Source organism: Danio aesculapii, chromosome 7 (genome assembly GCF_903798145.1).
Source record: "Danio aesculapii chromosome 7, fDanAes4.1, whole genome shotgun sequence".
NCBI classification, from domain to species: domain Eukaryota; kingdom Metazoa; phylum Chordata; class Actinopteri; order Cypriniformes; family Danionidae; genus Danio; species Danio aesculapii.
In genome coordinates, this window is record NC_079441.1 from 65,041,320 (window position 1) to 65,057,651 (window position 16,332).

The 16,332-nt window shown below is 33.6% G+C and overlaps 1 protein-coding gene across 1 annotated transcript in view; it reads right to left on the bottom strand.

Annotated features, from left to right (window-relative positions):
- galnt18b (UDP-N-acetyl-alpha-D-galactosamine:polypeptide N-acetylgalactosaminyltransferase 18b) overlaps positions 1-14,608 on the bottom strand; it is a 273,853-nt gene extending 259,245 nt beyond the window's left edge. The window contains exon 1 of the mRNA XM_056462355.1: positions 14,122-14,608. Within this exon, the coding sequence (XP_056318330.1) occupies positions 14,122-14,359 (238 nt within the window). The 5' untranslated portion in view covers positions 14,360-14,608. The remainder of the gene's footprint in view (positions 1-14,121) is intronic.
- Between the last annotated feature and the right edge of the window lie 1,724 nt (positions 14,609-16,332).

Genomic DNA, 16,332 nt, shown 5'->3' on the forward strand with positions numbered 1-16,332 from the left:
CATAAAAATTAAAAATGAGAACACATCCCATAAAAACGAATCAATTCCAGATAAATAAAAACATTCTACATTGTCTTGAACATCCAAATTTCACACAAAAAAAATCAAGTCACATTATGAAATTGTTAAAAATTGCTTCATCTTCAATCCTACTTCAAAGCAGACGGTGTTTGTCATAATCGATAGTAAGATCTACAAAAATGTCAATTCCTCTTCCACAACAGCAGTTTTTATCCCAGTTTCTTCTCTTGTGTAATTTTATTCTTGAGTTCCTGTGAAATGTTTTTTTTTTCTTCTTGACTTGTTTCTGAACACGCCGCAGCACTTTGCATAAAAAGCTAAATGCAAATGGTATGAGAGCAGATAAACAGAATGTTATGAGCTGAGAATCTGCTCGCTTCACTTGGCTCCCCCACACACAATGTAACCGCACAATTGAAAGAGCGACTAAGTGATTTTGTTGTTCTTTCTCTTCGGCTTTCAGGAGAAAACCAAAAGAAAAAAAAAAACACTACGGTGCTAAAGAGCTGCTGCGCTGAAGCGTGCTGCATTTTCATCAAGTTGAGGATGACAGGGAGATCAGGCAGGCCATCCTCCAGGCTGTTTGTACCAGGTGCTAGAGCCACAGCTGGCATGTACCTCTTCCACATAAATCATTCATTCTGGAAAACACTTGTATGCTGTACTGAGACACACACACAGAGAGAGGGAGGCAGTGTAGAGTCTGGAGCCGTCAAGTTTAGAGCAACCTTGTTAAATGCAGTGTGCTTTAAGATACAGATTTGCCACTTAAAACTAGACTACAGTCAGCCGTGTTTGGAAGATGACGGGTTCTAATGGGATATTCTGGGTTTATTAACAATTATTTATCAGGGGACTAATACTATTGACTTTAAAATGGTTTTAAATTTGCTTTTATTCTAGCCGAAATAAAACAATTATGACTTTCTCCAAAAGAAACTATATATAGGAGATAATGTGAAAAATTCTTTGCTCCATTAAACATCATTTGGGAAATTTGGGAAAAAGAAAAAAAATTCACAGAAGGTCTAATATTGTTGACTTCAACTGTATGTTTGTATTATATATATTTATTATGTATATGTAGTACACACGCATACATAAAAACAAAACTATACAAATTTATTAATTTTGCATATATATTTAAATTTATAAATGAAATTTAGTTAATCTATAGACCATTTTGAGGGATGTAAACAAAAACAATAGTCCCGTATTTCCTGCTTTACATTTTAATTCCTATAGCTTCAGAGAATCCGAAAAGAGACACATATTGAAAAATAATGTTATGATAGCTGTTTTAACATTAGGTTATGATTGAATTGCCTTTTGTTACAGTTATAAAATAGTTTGATAACAAGCAGGAAATGTTCATGGGCCAATGACATGATCACATTGAAATTGTCTATATTTTGCATCTAAATATAAATTAACATTTTCTCAAATATACGCATGCATGTGTGGATTTAAATGAGCAATATCACATAAGTAGCAGAGCGATATGGCTGTGCATCGGCACTGGTGAGAGGTGTGCTTTGGTGTCCCACCAGTGACAATATACAGCCCCATCGCACTACTACTCGTGTCATATTGCGTTTATACAACAGTTTTACAGCATAATCGTGTATATATATATATATATATATATATATATATATATATATATATATATATATATATATATATATATATATATATATATATATAAAAGAAAATCAAACACGGAGAGTCTCAAAACTCCTTTTGTATTCTAGCCGAAATAAAACAAATAAGACTTTCTCCAAAAGAAAATATATATTGGAAATATTATTAGAAATTCCTTGCTCCCTTACACATAATTTAGGAAATATTTGAAAAAGAAAATAAATAAATCAAATAAATAAATCACAGAAGGGCTAATATTGTTGACTTCAACTGTATGTGTTGAACTACACAATTTATTTTATTTTTTTCATATATATTTAAATTTATAAATTAAATTTAGTTAATCTATTGACCATTTTGAGGGATGTAAACCAAAACAATAGTCATGTATTTCCTGTTTTACATTTTAATTTCTATTCGCTTGTTAAGTGTAACGTCACGCAAACCGGCTTCCGGGTCCAAGCGCTCTATCAAACTGTATGGGGAGACTCATGAAATGGTAATAATAAACATTTACAAAGCGCTGTAATACTTTCGAAAATCAAGATCGCAATATGTATGTCCATGCCTAATATCCGATGGCCAGAAAGTGATTCATTTTTTTATAAATTGTTAATATTTTGCTATTTGTGATGCAGCAAGCCCAGAGATTGTTGTGTACACTATGACTTTATATAAGATTCACTTTAATGTGTGATATGAATAAAAAGTGATCATAAACAAATATTTTCTCAGTTCAAATGAGTGGTGGCTTGGACCCGGAAACAGTATTACATGCATCACCAACACGTTCATTTATTCTTTTTCTGTTGACTTAGTCTCTATTTCAGAGGTCACCACAGCAGAATGAACCACCAACTACTCCAGCATATGTTTTACGCAGCGGATGCCCTTCTAGCTGCAACCCAGTGCTGAGAAACACCATTATACACACTTATTCAGACACACACACAAACTCATACACTACGGCCAATTTAGCTTACCCAATTCACCTATACTACATGTCTTTGGACTTGTGGGGGAAACCGGAGCACCTGGAGGAAACCCACGCCAACACAGGGAGAACATGCAAACTCCACACAGAAATGCCAACTGACCCAGCCGAGGCTCGAACCAGCGACCTTTTTGCTGTGAGGCGATCATGATACCCACTGCGCCACCATGACACCTGAACCGCCAACTATTGCAGCATTTGTTTTAGGCAGCAGATGCCCTTCTAGCAGCAACCCAGTACTGGGAAACACCCATACACTCTTACATTCACACACACATACACACTCATTCACTCATTACAGCCAACTGACTATGGGGGAAACCGGAACACCCGGAGGAAACCCACGCTAACATAGAGACCATGCAAACTCCACACAGAAATGCCAACTGACCCAGCCGGGACTCGAAGCAGCGACCTTCTTGCTGTGAGGAGACAGTGCTAACCACTGAGCCACAGTGCCGTGAATTAATGTATTATATATATATATATATATATATATATATATATATATATATATATATATATATATATATATATATATACTGTAGGCTGTAAATTGGATACAAAGTTACAGAGAAGTGCTTTGAGTATTTCTGTTTAAGTAGCTCAATAGCAGAGCAGCTAGCAAAGCCAAGGTCATAGGTTCGATTGCCAGGGAACGCATTAACTCATAAAAAGCATGCATCCAATGCACTGTCAGTATAAAAGCATCTGCGAAGGCATAAATGTGACCCTGGACCACAAAAACCTTATATTCACAAAAGCATATGTCTTTTGTTGCAAAGGGTATATTTTTGCCAATAAGCCAAATGACATTATATAGGTCAAAATGATGGATTTTTATTTTATGCCAAAAATCATTTGAATATTAAAGACTATAAGCCACGAAGATGTAAACTGAATCCTGTGAATTGATGAAAGAATGAGACACGAAGACTGTAAATTTATCATAATTAAATTTTTAATCAGTAATGTGCATTTCTAAGCCCTTCATTTGGATAATTTTCAAAGCAATTTTGTCAATATTTAGTTTTCTAACCCTCAGAATCCAGATTTTGATCAATGGAAAGCTTACTTATTAAGCATTATTTTTCCTTTGATTTACAAAAGAAAAAGAAAATTACACTTACAGTATGACTGACTTTGGTGTTCAGGGTCAGAAATGAAAAGATTTGTTCACACTAAATATGTTAAGATATACATTACGTACCTCAGATAAAAATAAACAAATAAATAAATAGATAAACCAGTTCAACCTAAATAAATTCACAGTCACTTTTCAACAGTTATCAACATTGGAAAATAGTTTTTTTTTTTTTATCATACACCCGGAGCACTAAGGCGCAAGACGTGTATGGCAGGATTTGTTGCTATTTTCAGACCATTGCAACCCTAATTTTCCCAATTTGCGCCTTAATTGTTGTTTAATTTGTAAATCATTTTGCGCCGCTTTGTGGACTCATGGGTGTTCCGGTCTAGAAAGGAGGTGTGTTAAGGCGCATTGTTGACGCTTTGCTGTTTTGAAGAACTGAAATAGACTGCGCAATTGACCAGCTGAAAGCAGGTCTAAAGTCCAGCGCAAAGCATGTTAGTTGTGCGACTTAAACATGTACACATTGCTTAATACACAGAGGATGTACAGCAATACACAAATATCTTTACAAATGAAAAAGTATTAAAGGTTCAAAATTACAAAAATGATTGTTTTCTATATAAATAATATATAATAATTTACTACTACATTTAATAAAATGTTTTTTCCTCTCTTTTTTTGTTATTTAAGTGTGCTACAATAGAAGAAAGACCAAAGAAAGAGAACAGTCCATTATGTTTCATGTTAAACAACAATCCAAATGTTGTCAATGGAGCTTAAATTGTACCGAATCCACAATTTTAAACTACTAATGTGTTTACTAATATTAACTAAGTATAAATAATCTTGTAAACCATCTATAGTTCAACATTTAATAATGCATTATTACAATCTAAAGATGTGCTTGTATGCATTTGTTAATGCACAGTGAGCTAACATGAAATAGCATTATTTTAATGAAACAATATTAACGTTAACAAAGATGAATAAATACTGTAATAAATGTATTAATAATTGTTTGTTCATGTTAGGAAATACATTAACAAATAGACCAATATTTTAAAGCGGTACCAAAAATGAAAGTGTCGAAATGTTTGCTGTTTGTTTAAACTACAGTGGGGGCAATATTAAACACGTCACCTTTTTTCAGAAAACATATTTCTAAAGGTGCTTTTGGCTGGATGTTGGTAACAATATATATATATATATATATATATATATATATATATATATATATATATATATATATAAATATATATATATATATATATATATATATATATATATATATATATATATATATATATATATATATATATATATATATATATATGCAAAGAAAACAAAACTAATTACTATACAAATAAAGTTATGAAGAGGGAAAGAGTATTGAACACATGAAGAAAGGAAGGTGTGGGAAGGCATGGAAAGCCCAGACAGCATATGAAATCTCTCAATAGTTCTTCGCCAACCCTCTGCCCTTCGTCATTGTAAATGAATATTCGCTGCTTCAGTTCAACATCTACATTATCAAAAAGACGCATTTCAGCAAGACAATGATCCAAAACACAACTAAGGAAACTCTCAAATGCTTTCAGAGAAACAAAATCAAGCTGTTGAATGGCCCAGCCAATTACCTGACTTGAATGCAATATAAAATACTAAATAAAGATCAGATTTGACAGACGAGACCCACAAAACCATTGTACTTGTGTTAACTACTGTATTAGTACTACTGTACTAATTTAAAATGAGCTGAAACAACACATTCAAAACAATTTTTATTTGCTCGTTCAAACTACTTTTAAAAAGAGATGAAACAACAAAATTCTTTAGATTTCATTGGGAGAACTTAATTGTTTTATGTTCAATGTACATAAATGTGTTAAAAATGTTAATTTAACTTAATCAATTTGTGTTAGGACAACATAAATGAATTGTGTGGAACCCTGCAATTTTCTTTTACAGTGCACAATTCTCAAGGTTTTTTTGGGGGGACAAGCCACATAATCTGTTAAAGAACTAAAGAGTTAACTTAATTTCTTCATGTTGTTTCAACACAAATTGGTTGTGTAGAACCCAGCATTTTTTACAGTGTAATACACCCTCCTAGCCCATTCCTGAAGCCTACAGCCGTTGCCAAACAGCAAGACGTGTCTGTGGCTGCAGCTCGGGAATGTTTGCTCAAATAATCATCTGTAGCTACTGCCTCTCAGCTCACTGTGGTCTGTTTGCACCCTTGATTCAGTTTAAGCGCAACACTGACTGTCTGCAACCCATATCAACCTAACTATCGCTGAATCATCTCTCTAACGATGAAGAGTGTCTTTTATAACAATGCAAAAATAAGAAGGCCATTAATAATATTATGTTCTTTCTTGAGCAACACAAAAATGTAATTTATGAGATATTTAACGAAGCAGACAAATCACGCTGTGCATGCTGCCGTAGACTAATAAACCAGAAGAGAACAGCAAATGGCTTGTGTTTTCAGTTTTGCAACAAATTAGTGCGTTCTGAAGTACAGCTGAAAACAAATCCAGGGTAAAGCTTGCGTAACAGTGGGAAGATACAAATGCTTTATTGTTGCATACTGTTTGGGAGATGCATTTCAGGAAAGCTGGATTTATGCCGTTCTGACTGGAACAAAATTCACCCTCTACTTTTGCACTGGCGTTAAATCATTGAATATATTAACAAACAATCAATTCATCACCATAAAGATGCAGTTAAAGCCATAATTATAAGACATCCTGTGATTTTTTTTTCTTTTTCAAATATTTCCCAAATGATGTTTAACAGAGCAAGGAATTTTTCACAGTATGTCTGATAATATTTTTTCTTCTGGAGAAAGTCTTATTTGTTTTATTTCGGCTACAACAAAAGTTTAAGATTTTTTTTTCAACATTATTAGCCCTCTTGAGGAATTTTTTTCATTGTCTACAGAACAAACCATCATTATACAGTGATTTGCCTAAATACAATAACCTGCCTGGTTAGCCTAATTAATCAAGTTAAGCCTTTAAATGACACTGAATACTAGTATCTTGGAAAATATCTAGTAAAATACTATGTGCTGTCATTATGGCAAAGATAAAATAAATCAGTTATCAGAAATTAGTGATTAAAACTATTATGTTTAGAAATGTGGTAAAAATATAATATTTCTGTTAATTAGTAATGATTAATATTTCAAATGCATTAACTCAGTGCTCAAATCAGATTTTTTCTCAGATTTGATTTTTTTACAAAGCTGTTCACATTGTTGTTATAAATGTAGCCACTGTCAGATTTGCTGTGTGAACAGATCATGGTTTTAAACTGACCTGCATGCACAAAAGTAAAGTTACGGACAGCACAAAATGTCTAATTATGCATACAGTGTGTATACTGTAAGCACGTTGTCAAATTATGCTTAATATGTTTATTGCCCTTTTCATAGACAACCGTGGTGTATTTTATGAACTGTAAAGTGTTCTTCTGCTACTACTAATGTGTATTTTGGCATTAGAAACCTAAAATAAGTCAATTCTGATTGAAAACACTGGTAATTTGTGATTTATGACAATGGCAGTGCGCGTCTTTCTGACCACTGGTGTAGTGAACTCAGTGTACTTGGTTTGTCTCTGTTTGCGGAGTTATTTCATTTTACTTTGTTATAAACAACAGGCACGTGCATAAGGGGGGTTTGGGGGATTAACCTGTTCTTTTTTTCTCTCAGAGAGAAAGTTAATTCTTAAAATGAAAGTGCCTCTTCTTTGCGCACGGATCCCCTATCCGCAACACCCCCCGATGCTCTTCAACTTCGTGATCAACCCGTGCTTCAACCGTTAACAAGCACCAGTTTTGCCTTCACATTTTTTATTGTTTTTTTCAAAATAAACAATCAACTTTCTGTGGTCAAGTTATTGCCCTGTGTGCCATTCTACTATGCTGCTGAGGAGGATGTTTGCAGCACAGAATGATGACGCATGTCGCTTAAAGATTATGTAAAAGTCACATGAAATCCTACACACTGCGGTCGCATTGCAAAACATCAGATCTGTGTCTGATTTAATACTACATATGAAAGTGGCACAAATCTAAAGTGAAAAGATCAGATTCCATTTGGTTTAGGCTGTTCACATTGTCATTATCTGAGTCACATGTGGGCAAAAAAATCAGACCGGGCCACATTTGCAGTGCGATTGTAGCCTTACACTCTTCAAAATAAAAAATGCAATAGAAGTAATCATTTGGTTTAATGTGGTTTTTGTGCCAATAATATTTAAATGAAGAACTTTTCTTGCTATGAAGCAACATTTTTTTAAATAACGCATTTATGGTTCTATAAAGAACCTTTGAACGTTTGCACTCGTCCAAATTAAAACTCCAAACGGGTGTTTTCACAGCGATTAAATTTTTAAAAAATATATATTACAAATATTTTTGTGAATGTGGAGAACATTTTAGAGAAATAGATCACCTTTACTCAGTGATTTACTCACTCTGAAGAGGTTTCCAAACCTTATTCATTCATTCATTTTCCTTTGGTTTAGTCCCTTATTTATCAGGGGTCGCCAAAGAGGAATGAACCACCAATTATTCTAGCATATTTTTTTACGCAGCAGATGCCCTTCCAGCCGTAACACAGTACTGGGAAACACACATACACTCTCGCATTCACACATACCTGTACACTCATACACTTTTTACACAATTTAGTTCCAATTCACCTATAGTGCATGTCTTTGGACTGTGGGGTAAACTGGAGCACCCGGAGCAAACTCCACACAGAAATGCCAACTAGCCCAGCCGGGACTCGAACTAGCGACCTTCTTGCTGTGAGGCGACAGTCCTAACCACTGAGCCACCGTGCTGCCCTTTAAACCTCATGATTTTATTTTATTTTCTGTTGAACAAAACAAAACCAGTAACTATTGACACCCATAGTAAGAATAAATAATAGTGTGGAAGTCAATGGTTACCAGTTTCAATGGTTATAAGATTTGTCTAAATAACTAATTTTGTGTTCAACAGAAAAAAAGTCAAACATGTTTGTGACAAGGGTGAGTAAATGATGACAGAATTTTCCATTTTTAGGGAAACCCTTATTCTGAACAATAGTCCTCCATAAGTGTTGGGTAAAGTTACACTGAAATGTAATATACTGTATTACAAAGTTAAGTCGCTTTTTTTAAAAAGGTAAGTAAATGTGTTACTTTTAAAAGAAAATAATGTGAAGGTATGTTTTATTGCTATTTTATTAAGATTAAGATAGGCTTAAGATTGTAATTCCTTTCAAAAGTAACAACAAAGCTTTGGTGGAAAGAAAAGCTTGCACTAATTTTAAATATTCTTATTGAAACTATTGATGACAACAAAAATAAATTGTAAAAATTGGACTACATTTTTTGTAGCGGTTCTTTATTGAAGTTAAGCGAATAGTTATTTTAATTCGTATAAAAATGTTCATAAAAACTGCAATGAACAATATTGAAAATACCAAAAAATTCCTGAAAATAAAAGTAACAAAGCATAGAGGTTTCTCAATGATGTACATTTAGTGATGGAACTTATTGAAGATACATATCAAAGCTGTATGCTGGTCTAAAAGTGCTAAAGGCTGATTTATACTCCTGCGTCAAGCGCATGTGTATGGTTCTGTGCAGCCTTCGCATGGTTGCATATCCCTCACTGTAGCCGACACCAACGCTGATGCGCACCTCTCGAAAAATGTAAATACACGTCGCAACGATAGCGCAAGCTCTGTGATTGGTCGTTTTGGTACCGGTGACGAATGTGAGCAGTGCTGAGAGCCGGAGCCCAATGGAGCAAAGTGTTTACAAGTGTCGAGTCCCCTGAAGGAGCTCCAGATTGAAACTTTTGTTTTGTGTTTACCTTTATGACTAAATTTGTTGCATGTCTGGCGGTTCTGACCTCCGAATGAGGGAGTTTTAGCTACACTGAAAAAAATTATTCAAAGATGATTCCTTGGATTTACTAAATTTTTTTACGTTAAGTGGTTGTAAACAATTTATTTAAGCTGAGTTTAAACAAACAAATTAAGTTGAACATTGCTCAATTTAATTTGTTTGTTTAAATTCAACACAAATAAATTGTTTGCAACAGTTTTGCATGCAACACTTTTTTCAGTGTACTTGTAGCGTTCAGAAATAAACAAAATACCCACGAAGAAACTCGACACAGAAGAACACCTACTGCCAGCTAGTGTTTCGGAGGTGTTATTGCAGAGCAACACAAACAGCACACAGAAGTATAAAAGTATGACTACGTGAAAGGCAGGTGCCATAGGTCACACCGATCACTCGACGCAGAGGTCAACCTAAACATGTGATGGTATGTTAAATCAGTAGAGAACTTGTGAAGAGCTTATAACATGTGTAAAGAAATAAAAAACAGGACATCGTTCCTTCACACACACAAAGGAGACACAATACCAAAGAAAAAAAAAGCAGCATTTTGTCTTTTCTATGACAGGAAAAAAACAGTTATGCTTGAAAATGCTGTCGTTTTTATGGTTGCCTGTTTTTGCTTGGATGTCTTTTGTCCATCTTCAATACATATTTCAACTTAACAGAGTTCAATTGGAATCTTTTCAACAGCCTTTTGATTGTTTGGTGCACACCGAAGTCCAAATAGCAGTATCAGCGATCGCAACATACAATATAATCATCATGCTAAGCCTACGAAATGTGACCATACCTGCATAAGATTGCAATAATGATGCTGAAAAACTAGAAATGTCCTGAGTTTGAAAAGATCTAAACTACCAGCACAGACAGAAGCAATCAGTCACTTTTCATAATTAATGTTCAGCCAGTGCCAAGTTCATTAAACACGAGTCTCCGAAGAGAAGCTCACAATCATCAATGGTCTTTGTGAAGCTGCCAGATCACAAAGCGGAGGTCACACCTGGATAAAAAGTGCCATTGACAATGAGGAAAGGTGCAATCAAGCTGATTTCCAACAGGACAGGACAAATGTTCAATTGGTATTCAGGTCATGGGGATGAGACTCTATGGATTTTTTGCTTTATCTCCAGAGAGAGATCCTTTCCGCAGCTGAGTGCAGTTTGAGAGCAACCCTCACCCCAGGTCAGGTCTGTGCACGGCGCAGGCTGAAAATTTACCATGGTAACCACTTTGTCCGTTTACCAAAATACTGAAGTTACACTCGTAACAGCAACATACAGTTGAGATCAGAATTATTATCCTTCATGTATGTTTTCCTCCAAATTCTGTTTAACGGAAAGAACACATTTATAAACAACAGTTTTAATAACTCATTTCTAATAACTGGTTTCTTTTATCTTCGCCATGATGACAGTACAGAATATTTTACTAGTTTTTCAAGACACTAGTATTCAGCTTAAAGCAACATTTAAAGGCTTAACTAGGTTAATTAGGCAAGTTACGGTAATTACACAAGTCATTGTAAAATGATGGTTTGTTCTGTAGACAATTGAACAAAATTATTGCTTAAGGGAGCTAATAATATTGACCTTAACATTTTCTTTAGAATTAAAAACTGCTTTTATTCGAGCCGAAATAAAACAAATAAGACCTATTCCATTAGAAAAAATATTATAGGAAATACTGTGAAAATTGCTCTGTTAAACATCATTTGGGAAATATTTGACAAAGAAAAAGAAAATTCACAAGAGGCTAATCATTTTGACTTCAACTGTACATCTATCCCACAACCGTATTGTAGCTATTAACTTATTTCATGTTGATTTAGGAAACATCCCTGCATCTGTTGAGTGGTACAGTTCCGGTTAGGGACATGTTTAGTTTTTTAAGTACTTTGGAAATGTCAAGGTTTTAATACCTCTAAAATATTCTGTTATACCGTTCCCAAGGTATATGTAAGGTTTTTTGTGTTGTAAAAAAATCTGTATTTTTGAAACAAATGAAGAACAATCATTTATTTTAACTATTTAGCCTGCCATGTTTCCTGTTCCAAAATTTTATAAATGTTTCTTATATAAATATAAATACAGTTGAAGTCAGAATTATTAGCCCCCCTTTGATTTTTTTTCTTTTTTAAATATTTCCCAAATGATGTTTTACAGAGCAGGGAAATTTGTATGTCTGATATTATTTTTTTCTTCTGGGCAAAGTCTTATTTGTTTTATTTCGGCTAGAATAAAAGCAGTTTTTAATTTTTCTAAAAACCATTTTAAGATCAAAATTATTTTAGCTATTACCCCTTTTAGCTATTTTTTTTCCGATAGTCTACAGAACTATCATCATGGCAAAAATAAAATAAATCAGTTATTAGAAATGAGTTATTAAAACTATTATGATTAGAAATGTGTTGAAAAAAATCTTATCCGTTAAACAGAAATTGGGGGAAAAAATAAACAGAGGGGCTAATAATTTAGGGGGGCAAATAATTCTGCTTATTCTCCAATTTAGCTTTCCCAATTCACCTATACCGCATGTATTTGGACTGTGGGGTAAACTGGAGCACCCGGAGCAAACCCACGCCAACACGGGGAAAAAATGCAAACTCCACACAGAAACACCAACTAGCCCAGCCAAGTCTCGAACCAGCAACCTTCTTGCTGTGAGGCGATCGTGCTACCCAATTAGGTAACCAGGCAGGTTAGGGTAATAAGGCAAGTTATTGTATAACAGTGGTTTGTTCTGTAGACTATCGAAAAATATAAATAGCTTAAAGGGACCAATAATTTTGTCCTTAAAATTGTTTTTAAAAAATTAAAAACTGCTTTTATTCTGGCCGAAACAAAATAAATGAGACTTTCTCCAGAAAAAAAATATTATCAGACATACTGTGAAAATTTCCTTGCTCTGTTAAACATCATTTGGGAAATATAAAAAAAAATAAAATAAAATAAAAAAAATCACAGGAAATTCAAAGGGGGCTAATAATTCTGACTTCAACAGTATATACAGTATATATGTATGTTCTTTTTGAACTTTATAAATGCTCTGGCAATGCATTTGTAACATATGTCATGCCAATAAAGCAATTACTGAATTGAATTGAATCAAGTCGAGTCGAATCGAAATAAACAGAGAGAATAAACAGAGGGAACAGAGCAAATGTGGAGAAGTGGAAAAACATTTGATAGATTTTTTCATATAAAAAAGTATTAATATTATTTTATTATTTTGTAAACTGCAATAGACTTGCCAAGCAACAGTTGTTACTATGATATGTCTTGATGAGAATAATAATTTAGTTGCATTTACAGTGGTTTTTTTTGTATAAATGCAACAATTTTTGCCACTGCATCAGTAATGAAATATCATTAGTTACATAATATCATTTTTTTCTGCAGAATTACTGGTTCTCAGCTGTATTCATATTTCTTTCTTTTCTTTCTGTATTTTCATTTCTCATTTTATGAGAAATAATTAATAAAAGTGATTATTTAGTGTTTAATAATGTGAAAATTATTTTTAAATGCAGCATTTTGGCCTTGCTCTTTAATTATTGTACATGACTACAAGGCAAGGGGTAAACAATCGTAACAGTTTCTTTTGTTTTCCCCTAGTTTGTACATTAATAATGGTGTTCAAAGCATTATTCAAGCAACTGAATCCTCAATTAGACTATTCTAATATAATTTGGCATCAAATGTTGCTTAATAATTGCTGTCGACAACACAATTTGTGAAAACTATTTTAAAAATGGGTAAATGTTATGTTACACGTTGTAATGTACAATATCTTAAAATATATTGTTATAATTCACAATTTTAGCTAGCGTTGGCACATATATTTTGCTCAAAAGTGAGGTTTTGATCTTTTTTGCAGATACATTTCATTTCACAACATGCAGATACATTTCAGACGTCTATTTTAACAACAAATATACATATGCATATATGCAAGTTATTTCAGTGTCTTTAAAATTTTAGTTTTTCATCTCTTTTTCTCAAAAAAACAATCTTACATACATGTAGTGAGGTAAAGTTGTTTTTATATTTGCACATTCGTTCAGTGACATGCTTCCTATATTGTTTACCATGGTACTTTGAATATTCTGTCTGAAATCACATGTAAATATGACTTCAAAACAACATTAGCACTATTTAATTGACTGTGAACAACGTCGTACTTTAATACCCAAATTATTTCACTATTTAGAATTTTCAAAGAATACTTCATTAAAGAGAAAGTTCAAATGTGTAAACATAAAACCTACTTTACCTCAATCATACATGTTACTAGCGTATTATTGTAGCCCAGTTTGAGTTGTTTACGGTGCTTTTACACTTTGGCCACTAACATGTTTATAAGCATCTGAATAAAGCACAACTATCAAGGCATATCAGAACTTATCCAGTCCCCCAAAGCACCCCAGAGGCTTAACACGTACACCTTCGTCTTACCTTGTATATGCTGATTGACAACATTCTCCAGCCGATCCAGTCGCTCTATAATCCGCAGAGTTTCTCCTTTCCTGTCGCCTTCCAACTTTTTGGCCGGGACAGGTACCGGCACTTTGATGTACACATTAGCGATGTAATTAGTTACCCATCCGACGTACAAAAGACACACAATGTTGGTCATGCCACTTAGTATCACACACGTAGACACCAAAGTTTTGGTTCTCCTGGTGCAAGCCATTCCGACATCCCTCCATATAGAGTCCGAGACACAGCGGACAAGTGCGCCTGCCCTCAACTCTGAATGGACTCTGGATGGAGAATCACGCGTCTGACGCAAACATTACAGTCTCAGCTTCATGTTTTGTATTAGCCCTGACAGATTCCGAACACTAGAAATGTGCAAAAATGTGCAACTATCGTCTTGTTCCGACACGAAGCGGCGCGTCCTCCATCTGCGGCGGTGAGCAACGGTGTGGAAGAAGCAGAGCGAAGGTGCGCGAGTGTGTGTGTGCGCGCGCGCGACTGTGTGAGTGTGTGGTTTGATCCTGAGCCTGTTGACCAATGAGATGAGCTGTAATCTATGGGACCAATTGCACAATGATCCAGTACCAGTAAAGGAGGTGCTTTATGATGACAGAAGCTCCCCGGTGTTCCATATAAAAATAATATTGAATAGCAAACATGACTATGAAAATGATCGGGAAGAATAAATGAGCACAGCTGTTTATTGCACTTTTTCTTTTAATAATTTAATAAAACACATTATTAGGCTACTGTAAAGAGGAGATTAAAGAAGGGTTTTAGAAAAGTGTGAATTAGAATTAGTTAAATTGATAATTTACGCAATTCTGTCATCATTTGCTCACTATTGACTTGTTTTCAAACCAATTTATTTATTTATTTATTTATTTATTTATTTATTTATTTATTTATTTATTTATTTATTTATTTATTTATTTATTTGTTTGTTTACTAATTTGTTTGTTTGTTTATCAGTTTCAGTTTCCTTTATTTTTGTCATTCAAAACGTGACAATAAATTCTAATGCTGAACGAAATTATGTTACATCTGACTCAACAAGAACATAAAAAACATCAAACACTATAAAAACCTAACATAATAAATACGTTTTTAATTTGTTTGTTTGTTTGTTTGTTTGTTTGTTTGTTTGTTTGTTGTTGTTCTGTTGAAGAAAAAAGAAGATATTTTAAAAAAATATGAAAACCTGTAACCACTGACTTCTGTAGATATATATTTTTTTTTTCTTACGAAGAATTGTCATTTTTGGGTGAAATTTCCCTTTAACGCATTAAAGTAAATAACTTAATATGGTTTGTTAATTTACTTCATTAGATAATATTAACCAATACAAAATTTTAACTTAATAATATTGCTAATAATAAAAATGAAAATTAACATGCATATATATATTTTTATTATTAATATTAAGGTATGTTTACACTTGTTGGGTAATAATAAACAACAATAGTAATAATAATAATAAAACAACAACAATAAGAAAAATAATAATGATAATATTAATAATAAACAACAATAACAAAAAAATCCAAGAAAATTATAAATGCAATAAAAATAATAATAAGACAACAACAACAACAACAATAATAATAATAATAATTATAATGGGGTGACGCAGTGGCGCAGTAGGTAGTGTTGTCACCTCACAGCAAGAAGGTTGCTGGTTCGAGCCTCGGCTGGGTCAGTTGGCGTTTCTGTGTGGAGTTTGCATGTTCACCCTGCATTCGCTTGGGTTTCCTCTAGGTGCTCCGTTTCCCCCACAGGTCAAAGACATTTAAAACGGCTAAATTGTCCGTAGTGTGAATGAGTGTGTGTGGATGTTTCCCAGAGATGAGTTGCGGCTGGAAGGGCATCAGCTGCGTAAAAAAAAAAAATTCTGGATAAGTTGGCGGTTCATTCCGCTGTGGTGACCCCGGATCAATAAAGGAACTAAGCCAACAAGAAAATCAATGAATGAATGAATAATAATAATAATTATTATTATTATTATTATTATTATTATTATTATTATCAAAAAGTTATGGTAATAATAATATAATAATTGCCAATACTCAAAACATTTGGGGCAATATAAAAAATACACTATATCAACACTAAATCAAAATAATAGAATTTACTTTTATGCCAAAAAATCATTAGAATACTACTCTAAATATATAAAAACTCACATAT